At 45.7% G+C, this 18,213-nt stretch overlaps 9 protein-coding genes across 9 annotated transcripts; 4 read left to right on the top strand and 5 right to left on the bottom strand.

Annotated features, from left to right (window-relative positions):
* Positions 1-70: 70 nt before the first annotated feature.
* Positions 71-2,047, top strand: KL928_001849 (uncharacterized protein; the record flags this gene model as incomplete). Its single annotated transcript, XM_043202259.1, has 1 exon — positions 71-2,047. The coding sequence occupies one exon, from the start codon at positions 71-73 to the stop codon at positions 2,045-2,047; it is 1,977 nt and encodes a 658-aa protein (XP_043061126.1).
* A 413-nt stretch (positions 2,048-2,460) lies between these two features.
* On the top strand, positions 2,461-6,153 carry KL928_001848 (uncharacterized protein; the record flags this gene model as incomplete). The annotated part of the gene is made up of 1 exon (XM_043202258.1): positions 2,461-6,153. One exon carries the CDS (start codon positions 2,461-2,463, stop codon positions 6,151-6,153), a length of 3,693 nt encoding a protein of 1,230 aa, XP_043061125.1.
* Positions 6,154-6,179: 26 nt separating this feature from the next.
* On the bottom strand, positions 6,180-7,019 carry KL928_001847 (uncharacterized protein; the record flags this gene model as incomplete). Its single annotated transcript, XM_043202257.1, has 1 exon — positions 6,180-7,019. The coding sequence occupies one exon, from the start codon at positions 7,017-7,019 to the stop codon at positions 6,180-6,182; it is 840 nt and encodes a 279-aa protein (XP_043061124.1).
* Positions 7,020-7,059: 40 nt separating this feature from the next.
* Positions 7,060-8,697, top strand: KL928_001846 (uncharacterized protein; the record flags this gene model as incomplete). The annotated part of the gene is made up of 1 exon (XM_043202256.1): positions 7,060-8,697. The coding sequence occupies one exon, from the start codon at positions 7,060-7,062 to the stop codon at positions 8,695-8,697; it is 1,638 nt and encodes a 545-aa protein (XP_043061123.1).
* Positions 8,698-8,757: 60 nt separating this feature from the next.
* Positions 8,758-9,855, bottom strand: KL928_001845 (uncharacterized protein; the record flags this gene model as incomplete). Its single annotated transcript, XM_043202255.1, has 1 exon — positions 8,758-9,855. The coding sequence occupies one exon, from the start codon at positions 9,853-9,855 to the stop codon at positions 8,758-8,760; it is 1,098 nt and encodes a 365-aa protein (XP_043061122.1).
* A 137-nt stretch (positions 9,856-9,992) lies between these two features.
* Positions 9,993-11,723, bottom strand: KL928_001844 (uncharacterized protein; the record flags this gene model as incomplete). Its single annotated transcript, XM_043202254.1, has 1 exon — positions 9,993-11,723. The coding sequence occupies one exon, from the start codon at positions 11,721-11,723 to the stop codon at positions 9,993-9,995; it is 1,731 nt and encodes a 576-aa protein (XP_043061121.1).
* Positions 11,724-12,196: 473 nt separating this feature from the next.
* Positions 12,197-15,337, bottom strand: KL928_001843 (uncharacterized protein; the record flags this gene model as incomplete). The annotated part of the gene is made up of 1 exon (XM_043202253.1): positions 12,197-15,337. One exon carries the CDS (start codon positions 15,335-15,337, stop codon positions 12,197-12,199), a length of 3,141 nt encoding a protein of 1,046 aa, XP_043061120.1.
* Positions 15,338-15,548: 211 nt separating this feature from the next.
* On the top strand, positions 15,549-16,988 carry KL928_001842 (uncharacterized protein; the record flags this gene model as incomplete). The annotated part of the gene is made up of 1 exon (XM_043202252.1): positions 15,549-16,988. The coding sequence occupies one exon, from the start codon at positions 15,549-15,551 to the stop codon at positions 16,986-16,988; it is 1,440 nt and encodes a 479-aa protein (XP_043061119.1).
* A 2-nt stretch (positions 16,989-16,990) lies between these two features.
* KL928_001841 (uncharacterized protein) lies at positions 16,991-18,010 on the bottom strand (the record flags this gene model as incomplete). The annotated part of the gene is made up of 1 exon (XM_043202251.1): positions 16,991-18,010. One exon carries the CDS (start codon positions 18,008-18,010, stop codon positions 16,991-16,993), a length of 1,020 nt encoding a protein of 339 aa, XP_043061118.1.
* Between the last annotated feature and the right edge of the window lie 203 nt (positions 18,011-18,213).

Genomic DNA, 18,213 nt, shown 5'->3' with positions numbered 1-18,213 from the left:
TCCAAAAAAATTAAATAAAATACGGAATCGTACCGTCGGTCATCCGAAATAATTTCTTTTCGGTCAGAGCATGGAGGATTTTAATACGGAAGCGTTGTCTTCCACTAGTAGCTCGGTGTATGAGCTATCGGGATCTGAGCACATGGAGCGTTCCGAGTCTTTGCAGCCCAAGCAACCAATCTTACACGATAGCTTATACTGCAGGGATAACCCAAGGGAGACTTTTACGATAAAGGACGACCCAAACAAGCCAAGCCAGCATCGCGCTCTCTATAACGCCGCGGGCAAGTCACCCACCACAGACGACTTGTTTCGAAGCTTATCGAACAAAAATCTAAAGAGTGTCAAATCGCATGCCCAACTAGCAAAAACGGCCCACGGTGTCCGAATCCTTGCCAGAAACTTAGATAGGGCCACGATACATTTGCAACTGCGCTCAGTTATGCTAATCACCAAGGCAAGAGATAACTCGCTTGTTTATCTCACCAAAGAGGTTGCTGAATGGCTTCTTACAATCAATGATCAGACCCAAGTCTACGTGGATTATCATCTGGAAAAGTCCAAGCGGTTTGACGCAAACGGCCTGATCCATGATAACCCCTCCGCCAAAGGCCGTCTGAAGTACTGGACCAAGAAACTTATCAGAGATAATCCCGATATCTTCGACCTGGTGATCACTTTGGGCGGCGACGGTACCGTCCTCTACGCTTCTACCCTATTCCAAAGGGTTGTTCCTCCGGTGATGGCATTTTCTCTGGGCTCGTTGGGCTTCCTTACGACCTTCCCGTTTGAGAACTTTCGGAGCATCCTGGCAAATGTGATCAAAAACGGAGTTCGCACAAACTTGAGAATGCGTTTCACTTGCCGTGTTCACACTGCTGAAGGGGACTTGATTTGCGAGCAGCAAGTCTTGAACGAGCTTACGGTTGACAGAGGGCCTTCTCCGTGGGTCTCAATGCTGGAGCTGTATGGTGATGGGTCGCTACTTACTGTTGCCCAGGCAGACGGGCTCATTATTGCTACCCCTACTGGGTCGACTGCCTATTCGCTAAGTGCAGGAGGCTCGTTGGTGCATCCTGGCGTCAGTGCCATCAGCGTGACGCCTATTTGCCCGCACACGCTCTCCTTCCGTCCGATTTTGCTGCCAGATACCATGTCTCTGAAGGTGAAGGTGCCTATTCGATCAAGAGCCACTGCTTGGGCTTCGTTTGACGGACGTTCCAGAGTTGAGCTACTCAAAGGGTACTACGTCACCGTATGCGCGTCACCCTTCCCCTTCCCGACTGTGAGGTCTTCCAAGACAGAGTACATCGATAGCGTGAGCAGGGTGCTCAATTGGAATAACAGAGAAGAGCAGAAATCTTTCATTCATCTGCTAAGTGACAAAAATAAAAAATCCTACAACACCTATCACAGAAGACACGGTTCGTCTCCAGAGAGCGATCTTGAGGACGAGGACAGCCTGGATATGAACTACGTTAAGCCGTCGAACGAGAAAAATGAAAAGCAGCATGGGCGCCACGAGTCCGCTTCATCAAAAGCGCGCTTCATGATAAATGGCGAGCATCTGGACGAGGTGGCGAGCAAGTGTGGTATTACAAAGCCCTCGAAGCTGAAAAATGTCATCAAACCAGAAGATTTCAACGAGACTCTGGAGGAAGATATAAACGAGAGAGAAAAACAGGATTTGCAGGACGAGCTTGCAGGAAAATTCGAGATCGACTACAACGACGACAGTGAGGACCAGGAGCCAACTAATCATGTGAGCGGCGCAACAAAGGGCGGAGATAAAAGTCCGAAGACCAAGTCGCGTCTGGTCCAGACCAGAACGCGTAGAACTGTTGCAAACGAGAACATGAGCGACTCCACGGTTGATATCGACGACGAGGACGATTCCCAAAATAATTACTTCCGGCCGCGCGCTGGCGAGGAAATTGAGACTCCGGTGAACCATTCGCCGGGCCTGGAGCCGAGCATTGACCAGGTGGTGTCGAGCCATCTGTTCGACGAGGATCTGAGAGGCAAGCTATTCCGGCTGAATGTGTAAAGATGTGTAAACTATTATAATCGTGCCATGATAAGACATGACAGATTTTGTAAAATAATTAATTTGAAAGGGTGCTACTGATTTCAAGCACGTCATAGAACAGCGTATCTTGATCTCATCGAAATCGAAGCCCAGGCCACAATTGAATTGAAAGACATCAAATAGTGAGGAATTGTTGCAATTGACATATTTAATCGCAACAAACCCTTTCTACGCATAGTTCTACATCTAGAGGCAAATTGCTCCATTTCAGTGATAGGAGATCTAGCTAGTTTCACTTAGGTTCGCATAATTCAGCCTTCTATCAGAAAAGGACAAACAGCACAGCTGAACGCACAAGCAGTTGGTATTTGAAGGTTTTTTTGAATACCCCCTTCTACAGCTTGTTCTAATATTCTTGATACGCTTTGATCATGAATGGGCTGAATCGTGGCACTAAGGACGGCTACGAGCAGGAAATTTCGTCGAGCGACTCTTCCGACTTTATCACCGATGACGAAAGGTTGCCCACGTCTCAACCACATCCAGCACAAGAATCGGCTGGCTCCAGATCGCAAGTCTCCACAGACCACCAAAACGTCTTCCAGCAATATCTTGACGAGCCTCCACGATGCTATGAGATTGAAGCGGAAGGAGCCGACACGTGGGAGATCTCTGGAATCACAGAGCTGAAAGATGAAAAATACGCTGGCCCAAGATTTAAAGTCGGAGAGGACTTTGAATTCAACCTTCTCCTCATGCCGCCAACAAGAAAGAACACGTCTGCTTACTCCGTGTATCTGGAAGCGCATCCATTGAAGGCCAAAGAGGACGAGAATTGGCACTGCTGCGTGCAGTTTGCCATTGATGCCTGGCTTCCTTCAGAACCCTCTGTTCACAAAGTTAACAATTCATTTTATCGCTTCAACCCCAGGATCACCGATTGGGGATTCGTTGGTCTTCTTAACAACAGACAGGCGTCAGACGTGAAGATGCTGAAGGCCAGCAGCCTCAATATCACAGCATATGTCAGAGTCATCAAAGATCATACCGGCGTCTTGTGGCACGACTTCCTGGATTACGATTCGAAGAAAGAAACCGGCTATGTGGGAATTACAAACCAAGGTGCGACCTGCTATTTGAATTCTTTGTTACAATCCTACTTTTTCACCAAAGTGTTTAGGAAGAAAGTGTACCAAATCCCAACACAAGACGAGATCAGTTTCGGTTACAACTCTTTTCAGCAATACCTTGAACAGCCCAAAAGCGTGTCCTTATCACTTCAAAGGATATTCTATAGTCTACAGACATCAGACAAGCCTATTGACACACTAGAGCTCACTCATTCTTTTGGCTGGAATAGTGCGGACGCTTTCACCCAGCACGATGTCCAGGAACTCAACCGGATTTTGATGGATAGACTAGAGTCCAAAATGAAGAATACCGAAATTGAAGGATGTCTCAATGATATCTTTGTGGGAAAAATGAAGAGTTTTATCCGATGCATTAATGTCGACTATGAAAGTAGTCGCATTGAAGATTTCTGGGACATACAGTTGAACGTGAAGAACCTCAAAAACATAAGAGAGTCATTTGAGAATTACATTGAGCTGGAGCTTCTCAATGGAGACAATAAATACGATGCCTCCGGATACGGTCTACAGGATGCTGAGAAAGGTGTTGTTTTCGAGAGTTTCCCACCTGTATTGCATTTACAGCTCAAACGTTTTGAGTATGATTTCGAATACGATCAGCTGGTCAAGATCAACGACAAGTACGAGTTTTTTGACTCAATCGATCTCAAACCCTACTTGGACAAAGAGGCTCCAAATTATGACGAGAACTGGGAATACCAATTGCAAGGAGTTTTGGTGCATCAAGGTGATGTTTCTGTGGGTCATTACTACGCAATGATCAAGCCAACACCAAAGGATGAGTGGTTTAGATTCGAAGATGATAAGGTGTGGAGAGTGACTCCATACGAAGTCTTTGAAGGTAATTTTGGTGCAGATAGTCTGACCATCGACCCTAGAAAACTTACCAGAGAGCAACAGCAGGAATACCAGCTCAAGAGGCACACTTCAGCGTATATGCTTGTCTATATTCGCAAGACGAAGTTTGAAGAAGTTTTAAGCGAGGTTACAGATGCTGATGTTCCATCTCACATTTCCAAGCAAATCAAATACGAGCAGGAGGAGTATGAGAGGCTACGCAAAGAGCAAGAAGAAATGCACCTGTACGCGAACATCAAGGTGTACACGAATAAAGGCTTCTTGAAATATCAAGGGTTTGACCTTGGTCCAAACGAGGAGGACAGACTCAATTTCTCTCCTGACCTGTTTGAGCCCGAGTCTTTTTCCTTGAAGTTCCGGATGCTGAAGTCAGAGTCTTTCTCAAAAGTTTACGATTTGGTGGCCCAAAAGCTCGGCTACGATGTCGATAAGGCCAAGCAGTTCAGGTTTTGGAGCATTGTAAGTCGCCACAACTTCGCATATCGCCCATACATGCCTATCCCGCGCCATTTCGATGACCCTAAGAACAACGACATCACTGTGAACCAGGTTGTCAAATACAATGAATCTTTGATGTCGAAGAGAAGAAGAACAGCGCAGAGTTCACAGCTGATACTATTTTTGGAAGAGTCGTCGAGAGAGCTCAAATTTGTGTCAAATGGTATATTTGAGCTTAAAAACAAGCAGAAGATCCCTGCCTCATTCTTCAGCTTGGAACCATTTGATGTGAGATTTGAAAAGGCGGTGGAGATTGTCAGCTCAGAGTTCAGTCTACCCAAGTTTGAGTCCGTGTCTGATGCTTCTGACAAGATCATGTTGTTTATCAAATATTTCGACCAAGATAAACAATCGGTCAAAGGAATTACCCATATCATTGTTCCCGCGGAAAATCAAGTTGAGTATCTAACGGAGCTTTTGAACAATTTGATGGGATTTGATATTTCGACTCCACTGAGATTTTATGAAGAATTTGGACTGAACCAGATTCAGTGGCTCAATCCCTCGAAAAGCTTCTACAAGTCTGAGCTAGGTAATGGTGACATCATTTGTTTCACCAAGGCTGACTCAGAGGTGAATCCGAACCCTGACCGGGAGTTGAAGACTGTTGAGGACATCTACGACTTTATGGCAAATAGATGTCATTTCAAGATTTCACCATTGGTCAAGGTAGACGAGGATGAAGAGGAATACGTCAAGATTGCAGAAGACATAGACCCTATTGATACGAAATCTAGGTCGGATTCTTCCAAGTCGTCTTTGAACAAGGACTTTGAGCTCTGGTTTTCGACAATGTCGAATTACCAGGCTCTGGCAGAGAAGATTGGGGCTCACATCAAAGTTGACCCTGATTATTTGAGACTGTTCATCTTGGGACACTCTAATCAGCGCATTCCTTTGAAGAGAGATACTGTTTTCAGAAGGCTTATTGACAAGATTCCAAAATCCCAAACGCTAGAGATCCAGTACGAAGTTTTGAATGTTACCCTTGCAGAGTTCGAAGAGATGAAACTCTGTCACGTCTCATGGGTTGGCCAAGGTATTTGCCGGGAGCAAAAGCACGAGTTCTTCCTTCCCAGATCCAGCACTATTGACGACCTAATCGATAGGTTGCAAACGAAGGCTAACATCAAGCCCCAAGAACGTCAAAATATTGTTTGCTGGGCACCTGACCGCCACGTTCGCCTGAGTGTCTACCCAACAGAAACAACAATTGACTCTTTTGATCATTTGGTGATTGGAAACTTCCCTAACTTCAAGCAAGTGTTGGAGCATGGTTCCAAAACGTCGAAATTGGTGACAGGCTTCCAGTTCTTCGGCAAGGTTACTAGCCCACATGGCCTTCCATTCATTTTTGATTTAATCAAAGATGAGCCTCTTTCGAAAACAAAGTCGAGGCTGCACAAGCTTCTTGGATTGAGCGATAAAGAGTTCAACAGTGTTAGATTCGGAATTACAGACTTCAAAGATGTCGAGTATTTGGACTCTGAAGACACAGATTCCATAGTTCTCTTTGATGTTTTGAATTCAGCAGACATACAGATTTGTGTTGACCACCCCGATCGCTCTGTCCGCAAAGGGTCCGTGTTTGAACCATCTATCTTTATTAGGGAATAATTATGTCATTACTGCGCTTGTACTTGTTAATGCTGAGAAACTTGACGTTTTTCATACTCCTTCTTTCGGATCTGGGTGCTGCTCAACTTATTTTGAAACCCATCAGCCTCGTCACCTCCTAAGGTTGCTATTTGCACCACCTCTAGAGCTGGGAAGCCTTTTTCCACCCTAACTTGATTGATGTATTGGCCACCTTTCGCACTTTCCGAACTTAATACCAGTGCATCGATATCTTTAACGCTCGCGGTCGGTCCACATATATCGTTTATTTGATGTATTTCTATCTGCAATCTGGGACTGATCAACTCAATAAATTCTTTAACTTTTTCGACTCTTGTCTCGTAACTCTCTAAATATTCAGCGAATTTCTTGTTTTTCAGCAGTTCCGGACCTGTCACTCCTATTATAAGTAGTCTTGCAGTGACAAACACAGAGGCTGTCAAAAGCATTTTGTGTCCACTATGTAGATGATCAAACGTGCCTCCTACAGCTGAAATCTGATATTGTTGATAGGATGCGTTCACCGTAGCGGCAATAGCAGTTTTCTTGGAAAATTGCGATTGCACATCATCCAGGTCAGAATCAAGAACAGCGATGGTTGGGTAATCCAAGTTGCTGTTTGATGAGTAATGTTTTATCAGTGTACAGTCAGCGACATGAGGATCTTGGTACACAACATTCACATCTAAATCCTCATTATAGCGATAAGCGATTTCATATATTTTTGACATGTAATTATTCAACTCATTCAGATTTGCGGGTTTGTGGTCCAAAAGAGCAAACAATTTGCCCCTGCAATGCTCCAAGGCAACATAAAGTAACTTTTCGAGCAATTCACCCTCCGGTAATAAAACAAGAATATTCATTAAGATAAAATAAAAAAAAAAAATTCGGCCCAGGTAAAACATGACTTCGATAAGAGAAGTTCTAGAATCAAGGAAATATGTACCGCCGGCAAAGCTGAAAGCACTGCTGGCCGAGTCCGAAGTGTCTTATGCATCCGAAGAGTACCAAAGATTGCAATGGGAAAAACTCAAAAAACAGATAAACGGAGAAATCAATAAAGTGAGCACAGAGAACATCAAGGAAGTGGTATTGGATCTTTTCAAGCTCAATCTCATCCGAGGCAGGGGTTGGCTTGTACGATGTTTAATGAAATCCCAGGTTTTGTCGCAGTCCTACACGACTGTCTATGCTGCTCTAATATGTGTGCTAAATTCTAAAATACCAGAGCTGGGGGAACTTCTAGTCACGAGGTTGATTTTGCAGTTCAGAAAAGCCTACAAGAATAACGACCGAGATACTTGTAAGGCATCTGTGATATTTTTGTCCCAACTGGTCAATTTTCAGGTTTGCCACGATATCGTTGCATTGCAGCTTTTATTTTTATTGTTAGAACATCCAACGGATACTACGGTGGAAATTGCGTGCGCCCTGCTACACAATTGCGGACACTTCTTGTCAGAGAACTCTTCCGTCGCACTAAATGCCGTTTTTGAGCGTCTGGGGACGGTTCTGACGGAGGATATGGTTTCCAAGAGAATACAGCTGCTCATACAGGAGGCCTTCAAACAGAGGAAAAACAACTACGACGCAGCTCCCGTGATTGCGGAGGATCTGGATCTGGTTGAAGATGAGGATAAGGTTACGCATACACTGAGTCTTGACGATAAATTGAAAGCACAGGAGACCCTGAATACTTTTCAGTTTGATCAGGAATATGAAAAGCACGAGAAGGAATATGATGAATTACGAAAGCAAATCTTGGGTCTTGATAACGATAGTTCCGACAATGAGAGCGAAGACGAGAGTGAAGACGACGAAGCAGATGATGTGGTTAAAGAGCAAATCCGAGACCTTACAGAATCGGAACTCACCAATTTCCAAAAAACTGTCTACTTGACAATGATGTCCAGTATCAACCATGAGGAAGCCGTGCATAAGTTGCTAAAGCTGCAACCCATCGATCCTGAACGAAAGGAGCAAATGCTGGTGGACATGATAGTGAAATGCTGCGCTCAGGAGAAAACGTACTCCAAGTATTATGCCCTGGTTGGTGAAAAGCTGATTTCCGTGAATCGCAAATGGACGCAGGCGTTTGACCAGGTTTTCGTCGACAACTACACAAATTGCCATCGATATGAGCTGTCTCTGATACGAAACATAGGATCGTTCTGGGGACACATGTTGGCCTCCGACAAGATGGGCTGGGAGATCTTGCAAATCGTGCAACTAACAGAGGTGGACACCAACAGTGCTAGCAGAATCTTTCTCAAGTTTGTGTTTGTGAAAATGCAAGAAGAACTCGGTTTGAAGAAGCTCAAAGTTCGTCTATCGGAGGATTATATCCAGCCGTATATCAATGGTCTTTTTCCAACCTCTGGGGCCGACCGGTTGCGGTTTTCCATTAATTACTTTACTGCAATTGGTTTAGGTGCCCTCACAGAAGACATGAGAGAAAGTCTCAACAATCTGCCGGAAAGTGAAGAGAGCGACGTCGAAGATGAAAATGAACGAAAGAGAACCGCGTCTCCCGATCATTGAGAAGCGAGCACCACCTTCATCTCTGCAATTCTGTACAGTAACCAATGAATATCTATATTGCTACTCAACGCTCAAATTGGCAGTTTCATCTGCCAAGTCGTCAACTTTTGGATCCGTAGGGTGCGAGCCAACCGGAACGCTGGCGGGGCCATCTCCTCTAAGATCGATCTCGCTAAGTCCAGCGACTCCTCCTAGCTCCTCAAACCTCTTCATGTAGTGAGCTCTCTTCTTGTGAGCCATCTCGACAAGCGCAGGATAGTAGACTTCGTGATCATATTCAAAGTCCACTAGCCCATCAAATTCCTTGTCCAGCTGCTCTGCGGGACAGAATTGAGAGAAGTCGGCGTCAAACACAAGTTTCTCTCTAGTCAATGGATCAATGAAAGGGTAGATCAACTTGAGGAAAGTTCTACCCAAGAACGGAATATTAGTTAATAATGCTTTACCAAGCCTTTCAGGATAGTGTGTCTGAAGAATATGTAGCACTTGCTTACCGACTCCGAGCGGGGGCACCTTGGAAGTCTCTGACTGCGCAGCAATTTCCGGATGGTTCTTGAAGTCGATCAATAGCGCAAGAGAGTCTTGACCCGATGGCATAAAGTCAATCACCCTTTCTAGGAAGAAAACCAAGTGCTGGACTTGTCTGAACGACGTTTTTGTGTTTTGCCGCCCTGGCTTAAGGTACAAGCATGGTCTGCATTGGTTGTCGAAACCCAAGACAACCTCCTTGCCTGTCTCTGATTCTGGCGCGACTAGTTCGGGAGTGACGATGTTCCTGGATTCATCAAGGTAGTGATCAATACCAAACTCGGTTCTCCAACCCAACGTTCCTTCAATTCTTTTGATTGCGTGGGACACATCCCACTTGGTGGCGCGCAAATATCTCAGGAAGCATTCTCTTGTAAGCCATGCTTTTTGATCGGCACTTAAAGGCTGCAATTCGCCCTTGTGGTGCTCAGTGGTGGGAACCTTAAGCTCTGGATCCTGGAAATGCTTGAGAACAGTGAGGTATTTCTGCTTCTCCTCTTCGGAAAGCTCCTTTTCGGCAGGAGGTTTCAGATAGGCAGGGGGATGTTCAAAGGGTATAGAGACCTTGATGAGGTCCTTCTTCGGTGGTGTCTCCGGTTGTGTCTCTTTTTTTTTACCTCTCCCAAACATTTTTCCTATTGTACAAGCACGCGTTTGAAAGCCCAAGTCGTGTTGATTTACCTGAATTAGAGTCGTATCTATATCGGGGTGCTTATATATTTTTGAAAAATAATATTTCGGTCCGAATTAATTTCCGTTCGCGTTCGTCAAATGTTTAGTGCCTTGAATTTTCTGAGAAACTTGTCCCGCTTCCGAGAACTATCGGCGGACGTGCTCTGCGCCAGCTGATGAGCACTAGAGGAACGAGAAGACGCTCTGCTTTGTGCAGAGCTTGGGTTCGAGACTGAAGCCAGATTTTTGCTTGGCTGCGTAGCAGCAGAACGCTCGTATAGGTGCTGCGGCACCTCCTTCTTCGCAAACTTCTCATCCAGAGGAAAATTGAAATTTTTGCGCTCGTCATTGATAAGCCTAAGGTCCCCAATAAGGTCCCATGTAGAGTAGAGCTCGTCAGTGCCAATGAAGATGTTTTTATTAATCTTGGCCTCGAGCGATGTGACGGTGCTTAACTCCGAGTGAGTAAGACCTCCGGCAACAAAAATCAAAAGCTTTTCTTTGTTGGAATCAGCCGACTGCTTCGAGCTCTTCCATTTAGGCATGTTTCGAACAGGAGCATTGAACTGCTGCTCGGCGTCGTCGTCGTCAATTGGCGCTCCCTTGACGTACGGGAAATCTTTAGGTGCATCTTCATCTCGATCATTTGAATATGTCTCCTTGTAGACCTCTGGGAGTTTTCCGTAGGCAAGCCGCGTGACAATGTTGGTCAAGCTAGGAATATATCTTTCCGTGAGCTCAGGAGTTTCTTTAATGTCGAAATAGGACGTTATCCTGAAGGGCTTGTCATTAGGCTTAGATTTCAGCATGTTGAATCCCAAATGCTGGAAGTTCTTGAATAAAGTCACGATTGAATCCGTCTTGCTTTGGTCGGGTAATCCAAAGTGACAGAGCTTGCGCAAGTCCGACTCCACGATGCCACCCCTGTAGTAAGTGTATACGATGAGCAGTCTGATCTTGTTTCCTGTGTCAATTTTCTCGTTAGCAAGTAGTGCTAACAGCTCTTCTGTAAGCGGTTCATACATTTCTTTATTACCGTTCATATTGGAGGCACATTTGTTCTCAAAAACCATGCAATCTAAAATACACTCGTCACGAAACGTCTTGTCTATTTTGTTGATTAGCTCAAAATGGCCTGTAACCAGCTGACGAGAGAAAAGATAGTCGGCTTGATTCAGTGCCGCATGTGACAAATCGGATGCGTACTTCAGATTTGAAAACTTGGCTTCTGTGGCTTTCAGCTCGTTCACCTGCTCGATTATACTTTTGGTGTACTCTTCAATCGGCAGATCCTGCAACCTGGAATATACGGGATCTTCATCGTCGAACACCAGATGCTTTTTCTCAATGCCCTCTCCTGTCTGGATGCGATAATCGTACACATAAGTGTACTCGCCCCTTGCCTTTCTAATCTGCGTGTCCATGAGATCGAATATCTGAGATCTATAGAATTTGTAGTGACAAAAAGGAGCGAATAGGTCCATCAGACGGTCAGTGATAAAAAACACTGTTTTTGAATTCACCGGAGACAGTTCCTGGTGCTTGCGATAGTACTCATCAAGGGTCTGTTGAAAAAGATAAGCAATTTTGCGTGAAACAGGGGAATTATAGTATCGAACTATTGGATACTCGTTTGACAATACGCAGGCACTCATCATGGCCTCGACAGCTTTGTCAACTTGATACTCATTAAGGTCTGGGCCGAAATGCTGCGGGTTATATAGAGCAGGAATGGAATAATGATTATTTGTGACATACACTCGACTTTCCAGAGGATTCAAGCTGAGAAAGTCTATCGAGTCCAAATTGTTGCCACAAGCCTTCATTAAATTAGAGTTGGCCTTCAATCGAGCATAGGTTGTCTTGGTGAGGCCGGGCAAGAAACATAACACAACCGATTGGTACCGGCAGCCGGCAGAAAAATCCGCGAGCAAACAATCAATTGTGTAAGGTACCAACGGGTCCAGTATGTAAATCGCCTGTTCTCTGTTGAGTGACCTTTTTTCGTCATCTATGCAATAAAAGGTGAATACATAGTTGAGAACCTCGTCTCTAAGCAATTTCTCTATGATAGGGTGGGTGGTGTGGTCGGTAATCAGGTGTCGAAATTCCGACCGATGTGATTTGAGCTTTGCGATGAGAGCTTTAAGTTAGCGTTACGTTGATGTTGTCTACTTACCCGCTTTCTGCAATTCGAAAAGTGACATGATGCAATGATTCAGCTTGGTTCAAAACATTAGCCAACCTCGTTTAATTTCAGATTATTTAAATTATTTGTACTTCGCGCGAATATGAGTGTCTAAAAGAAATGGGTGTAACATCTCGAAAGTTCGTGGACAGGCATCTCTGCCTTCACCTCATTGAGCTCGTTCTTGATCTCAAGTGCCAGCTGAGGCGTCAGTTGATTACAGGTGGCTTGATCTGGCTTTCTATCGTACTCGTGCTCGCCATAAGTATCGAAGAGCAAGATCTTGGACGAGAACCTGACTCTTGGCATCTCGGGCATGGGAGATGCCATTGGCGAGGGGTTCAAGTCCCTCGTATCGATACTTGATTTTGATCCAAAGAAGCTCAGGCGGATCGAGCTCTGAGACTTGCTCTTACCTCTTTTGGACCCGTTGCTGTCCCTCTTGTTCAGCTTACTGATCAGAGACATTCTTCTCGATTTGCGAATTCCTTCTCGTGAATGACGGCCATCTGAGTCCTGGCTTGTCATGGATGCTTCTGCCACATAGTCCTCAAAATCTCTTGAAGGCTCCTCATCGTAGGAGAAACTATAGTTTCTGGTGGCCCCGAAAGATTTCACGCTCGGAGTGAACACCGGACCCTGCAAGCCTGACAACGGCCTATCGAGAACGGGACTTTCTGCTGTCTCCGAAGCTGCGCTTTCCAGCGAGTGTCGATAATTCCCGTGATGGGGGCTGCTGATGGAGTAGCTTTGCGAATGCATATCAAATGTTTGGCTGTGTTGGTCTTCATCCTGCCATTCGCGGACAGTTTCCCAGTTTCCGTGCTCGGGAGACGAGTCAGGTGTGATTGGGACCTGCTGTGGCGGACCTGAAGCCGGTTCTGGCTCTTTGCTTTCAAATTTGAAAGAGATAGCAGGCTCAAGCACAGGCTCTCTGTCTTCGCCCTCGAGATGGAAATCGGTGTCTATTTGAAGATCATCATCTCCAAACTGAATCATGTTGTATATATCGCTGAGCTCCTCGTCCTGCAATCCAAACCCAAACAGGGGTTCTTGACTCTTTTTCAGAATGCCCGTGTGTCTTTTGCTTGAAGACGATCTCAGAGAAATAGGGGACTTCGGAGACCTTGCTGACTGCGGTGACCTCACCACCGTCATGCCATCCGATGTCACGATCGGCCCCTCAACTTGGTTGCTGTTGAGCATCTCCACAATGGAGCTGCTTACAGAGTGCGAGTGAGCCATAGACGATCTTGCGGACTTGATGGACCTCATTGATCTTGAACGCTCCAGAGTCACAATGCTCTGCACTTCGTCAGCAGCGAGTCTCTTGGGGAACAATGCCTCGCCCGCCAGAAGCCTGGTGTAGCTGTTCTCTCGTTTGCCCAGCAGCGAGTTTCTGTCTCTGGCAGGAGCCAGAGTTGGTCTTTCGGGACTGTAAAAGTTTCCGTTGACCGGAGAAGGCGTGTCCAGACGGTAGACATCCGACTCCGCCTGGATCTCTTCCGAAGACACGTCGACGTTCTCGTGGTACGTGGACTTGCGACGGTCGGCAGTGGAGACGTATTTCGGCGACTGCAGAGTCAAAGGACTCTGGTCCATGAATTCGGACTGTGTTTCCAGTGGAGTCGAAAGCACAACACCTGCCTCGGAGCCAGACGTCTGGCCGTTGAAGCCGTATGTGTCCAACAAGGACTTCTGTTCGCTAGAGGTCTGCGACTCGGTCTTCTTAACTGCATCTGGGCGATTCTCTTTATCGCTTTCCTCTGGCTTGTCATTGCCACCGTCTGCAGCCATAGTATGGACCTCTTGAGTTTTATTCCTGCCGAAGATGCTCTTCCTCTTGATCTTATCAGTCTCTGCGCCCAGACTCTTTCTCTTCCACCCACTCAGCAGACTCTTACGACGGTCCTTTATTTGATCTGGTTTTTTCTCCTGTCGAGGCTCTTCGAAGCCGGCAAAGCTTTTTGGTCGCAACGATTTGGTTGTCCTGGTCGGTTCTGGTTCGTGCTCAGGAATGACCAGCGACGGAGTAGACGAAAGATGCTTTCTGTTCTTGAACAGGCCCCTGAATGAGAGTCTTTTGTTGTTTTTGGGAATTGCGGGCAACTCTTTCTCTTGATTCACATCCTGTGGCGTGTCTTTAGCCGTCTGAGGTGTGAACATGTTTTCAGGCTCTGCAACAGGTGTGGAAGTTTCAGGCTCTGTTTCCTTTCGTACGTCAACTTCCACCACTGGCAACTTCTGTGGCGTGGAAACAGGCGTAGGGAATGCCTCCTGGATGGTCACCGGCGTCTGGTTCTCCGAGGTCTCGTCTACCAGTCTCATCATATACCTTTGCTCGACGCGCGGGCTAGCAGTTTGGGCCACAAACGATTCCTGCTCGTCGTAGCCGATTTCGTGAATCACAGAAGTCTCTTGTCTTGGAATGTTGAACGAATTAGAGTTTGGAATGGCGGCCGAGTCGTCAAACATTTTGAACGTTTCGACAGGTTCGTTGAATATCATCGATGGAGAAAATAAGTTTGGCGTCATTAGGGTAGGCGTGTCGTTTGCAGGTTTCTCCTTGATTGTGCTGGATAGAGAGATGAGGTCGGAAGCATCTGGCGCGGTGGTGGAACTGTGGGCGGTGAAAAAAGATGCATACGACTGGTTGACGGGGTGACGGTAGATGACGGTGTCATCTTCTGCGGTGGTCTCCGCAACAGGTTCTATAGGCTCTGGCTCCTCCTGAATTGACGTGAACGTTCTTGTGGACTTCGTTTGCATCTTAGCGTTGAGTATATCGCCTAAAGCTTGCAAACTGGGGCTGTTTGTCATACCAATCTTCTTGGTTGGCTCCTCTTCGTAACTCTCGTCAATGGTGGTCGAATCGTTCACACTCAAGGTAATGGTGCTCATAGAGGGCGACACAACTATGGAACGCCGGACATGAGTTGCGTGTTTACTATTATCCAGAGCGATATCGTTGAGACTGGGACCGGAGTAGAACCCTAGACTGGCAACGTTCGCGCTCATCTTCGAGCCTGTGTCCCCATGGAAGTCTTTAATCGACGATGACGTGCTTGTCTGGAAAGATGAAGACCTGTCAATGTTCTTGAAATCGTCCTCGTCTTGCACGGTGCTCATCGAGTTCGAGTCCTGAGTGTACGGAGGAGAACTATGATGTAGTATCTTGACTCTTGGAAAACTGGCTCTATCTGTGTTGGAATAACCAGACTCAGACGTATAACTATCCAGTGTAGAGGCCATTGCAATCAACCTCGCGTCTTTACCAAGATGAAAATCTGGGGCTTTAGAATTTTTAGACAGGGATGAAAATCACGGTTTAAACGCGAAACGCGTGTGAAAAAAAAAAGTTTCCCAATCAATGTAAATGAAAGGTACAAGGACGATCGTCGCAATAGGCGTCTAAAGCCCTTTTTTTGTATCCCAATTATTCTCCCTCAATATTTACAATTTCATGGATACCTCGTCTGACAGCTCAGATCCGGATGTTGCGTACGAAACAGTCACGCCAAACGAAGTGGAGCGGCTAGTTGGTTTTCCCAAACATGCCTCTTCGACTGATTCGGAAGACGGGAGCGATCTTTCATTTCAAAAAAACGACAGCCTCGAGAATGGCCTTCCTCCCTTGCGATTCCTCACCAAACCTGATCATATTGGCAGTCCTATTATTTACCAGGACAAGCAAGCAGGAAAGCAACGCTTATGTGTGCGCTCAAAGATATCTCCTTTACAGGATAAAACCAACGTATGTGCGAACGACCAAAATCCGTTTAAAGAGGATCGGCACAAATCAAGCGTCGGTAAAAAGTTGTTGGTGTCAGATTTGGTCAGCCACTTTGATAAAGAAACATTTTTGGATCCTAAAAGCAAGTTCATCAGCCGAAGAGATGAGGCTCGTTTGCTATCGCCCATGCCACCCGAGTTGGAGCGAAATAAAAGCGATGCGTCTTCGCCAAGCAGCGACTATAGATCATTTCCTGTATACGATCCAACTGCTATTCCTCCTCGCCCAAATGCGCTTCAATCCCTTGTACCCAATGAGGATAGTACGGACAGCGGCAGCAGGGTCAGCTCTACGAAGTCTTGGCAACCACCTCAAAAAACTCCAGTTTCCCATCAAGAAGAGAGTCTCTGTCGTCCCAATACTCCCATCGCCAAATATCCCACTACACCAATCTTGGAACCACAATATAATAGTACTGGATTTCAACACTCGTCCGAATACTACCATTTGCTAGTGGAAAAAGACAAAGTTGAATTGCGCTACCACAACCTGCTCTCGGAGCACAAGAGACTCATAGAAAGATTTCACTTTCTGAAAGAGGAGAGCGAGAAGTTGAAACGTCTCTCGCAAGCACTCAATGAGGAAAGAAGTCGTGAACTGAAACGCTATAAGGAGGCAAAAGCTTTTTATGAGTCACTCGAGAAGAAGTATGATGTCGATTTTAAAATGCTGGCTAAATTCATCAGAAATGCTTTTGAAGATATCATAGGAGTACCGATTGATGGGTGTGATACACCAGAAAACGAGAAATCCCACCATACCCATTGTGTCAAACTTTTGGAAATGCTGCGAGTCGCAATCAGGACGAAAGAGCGCATGAGCGTGAAAAGCCACGCTTCTGATATCCAGATGCTTAGAAGAAGAATGGAGCATATGGAGCTGGATTCCAGTGAGATCAAACAGCAGCGTCGATACGCTAGTAAATGGCTTGAGGCAACGTACTGTTCTCTTCTAGGTGTATTGGGAGGCAGTGTATTTGTACCCGACAAACAAGTCCTGCTCACGGTGGATAATATTCAGCAGAAAATACAGAAAGGCGCAGACAGAGATGCCGAGTGGATTCACAACGGAGTCATTGCTGCGCTGATACGTGAGTTGAATGCTAGATAGCCTCACATGATGATGCAATCTGCAGAAGATTTGGCTCCTGTCTTCAAATTGGCTGGTTTCTGCAGCTTTCTTTTCGTGACATTCAAATAAGATGGTTTGGATATACTTTGAGATTTCTTGGGCGATGGTATGGAACTGGACGCCAGTGTGGATCCCGAAAATGACTCCAAACTCGTAATACTCTGTTTCTTGTTGATTTTAGGAGAGCCAACGGAACTTCGTTCGCCTTTGCTTGTCTCATAAGTGATAACGGGATCGATTCCTCCTTGAATAATGGAGTTCGCAAGGAAACAGTACAGTTTGATCCAGGCCTCTTCTGTTTCGAGTGAGAACCCATCATCCACGTCGTTGCAAAATCTGTCTCGAAAAGTTTTGATTAGAACTTCGCCCATCGTTTGGAAATATTCCGGCTCAATTCCCAAGATTCTTGAGTGCAATCTTCCAAGACTTTCCAAAGACTCGTTCATTCTGCTGAGATCATCCAATGTTGACATGGCAACATTTATCACACCTGCAAAAGCGGATGCCTGGTGTTTAATTGATGGAATCAGTTTCTCAATCATAGGATCACGAGTGATAAAGTTTTCATATAGCTGAATACAAAACAGCGATGACGCGAACGAGGATCCTGAGTTCGTCGTTCCAATGTTGATTGAGCGACTCTGTTTTTGGGGAGTTCCGCGTAGAGACCCGGTGGCCGAAGGAATAGATGGAGTATTTACCCTTGGGGTGTCTGATCCCGTTGATGACGAGCTGATGACTTTGCTCCAAGAGGACTTCAGGAGATCAATTTCTTTCGGAGTCAAAGTCAGAGAGATCTTCATACGCGACTGATTCACAACCACGGTGTTGGGAAGCCAATGAGAGTCCAATGTACTATAATGGGACGATATCGAAGTGGTGGAGGCCGATGTAGCAGTTCTCGAAAGAGATAGATCGGAAACCCGGGAATTTGCCAAAGACGTTTCGGGCACCAAAGAAGGGACTCTGGATGGAGCCCTTGATATGGAGCTTCTCGACATGGCGAGTTTGATCGAAAATCTACTTGGGGAAAAAAAATCAGTGCTCTTTTTTACTATCAAAATCGGGAAAGGTGCATTGGATCTGGTAATATAATGCAATCGGTTTGTCATATAATTTTATAGAAGAATTATATAGATACAAGGTTGATAATGCACATAATTTAGTATTTGAGCATTTGCCGAAACGATCGGCGCACAGCGAC

The sequence above is a fragment of the Ogataea angusta genome (genome assembly GCF_019207475.1).
Source record: "Ogataea angusta isolate 61-244 chromosome Unknown 61-244_NODE_3_length_881311_cov_93.026150, whole genome shotgun sequence".
Classification (NCBI taxonomy): domain Eukaryota; kingdom Fungi; phylum Ascomycota; class Pichiomycetes; order Pichiales; family Pichiaceae; genus Ogataea; species Ogataea angusta.
Note: the sequence above shows the minus strand (reverse complement) of the source record. Positions and strands in the feature narration are given on the sequence as shown.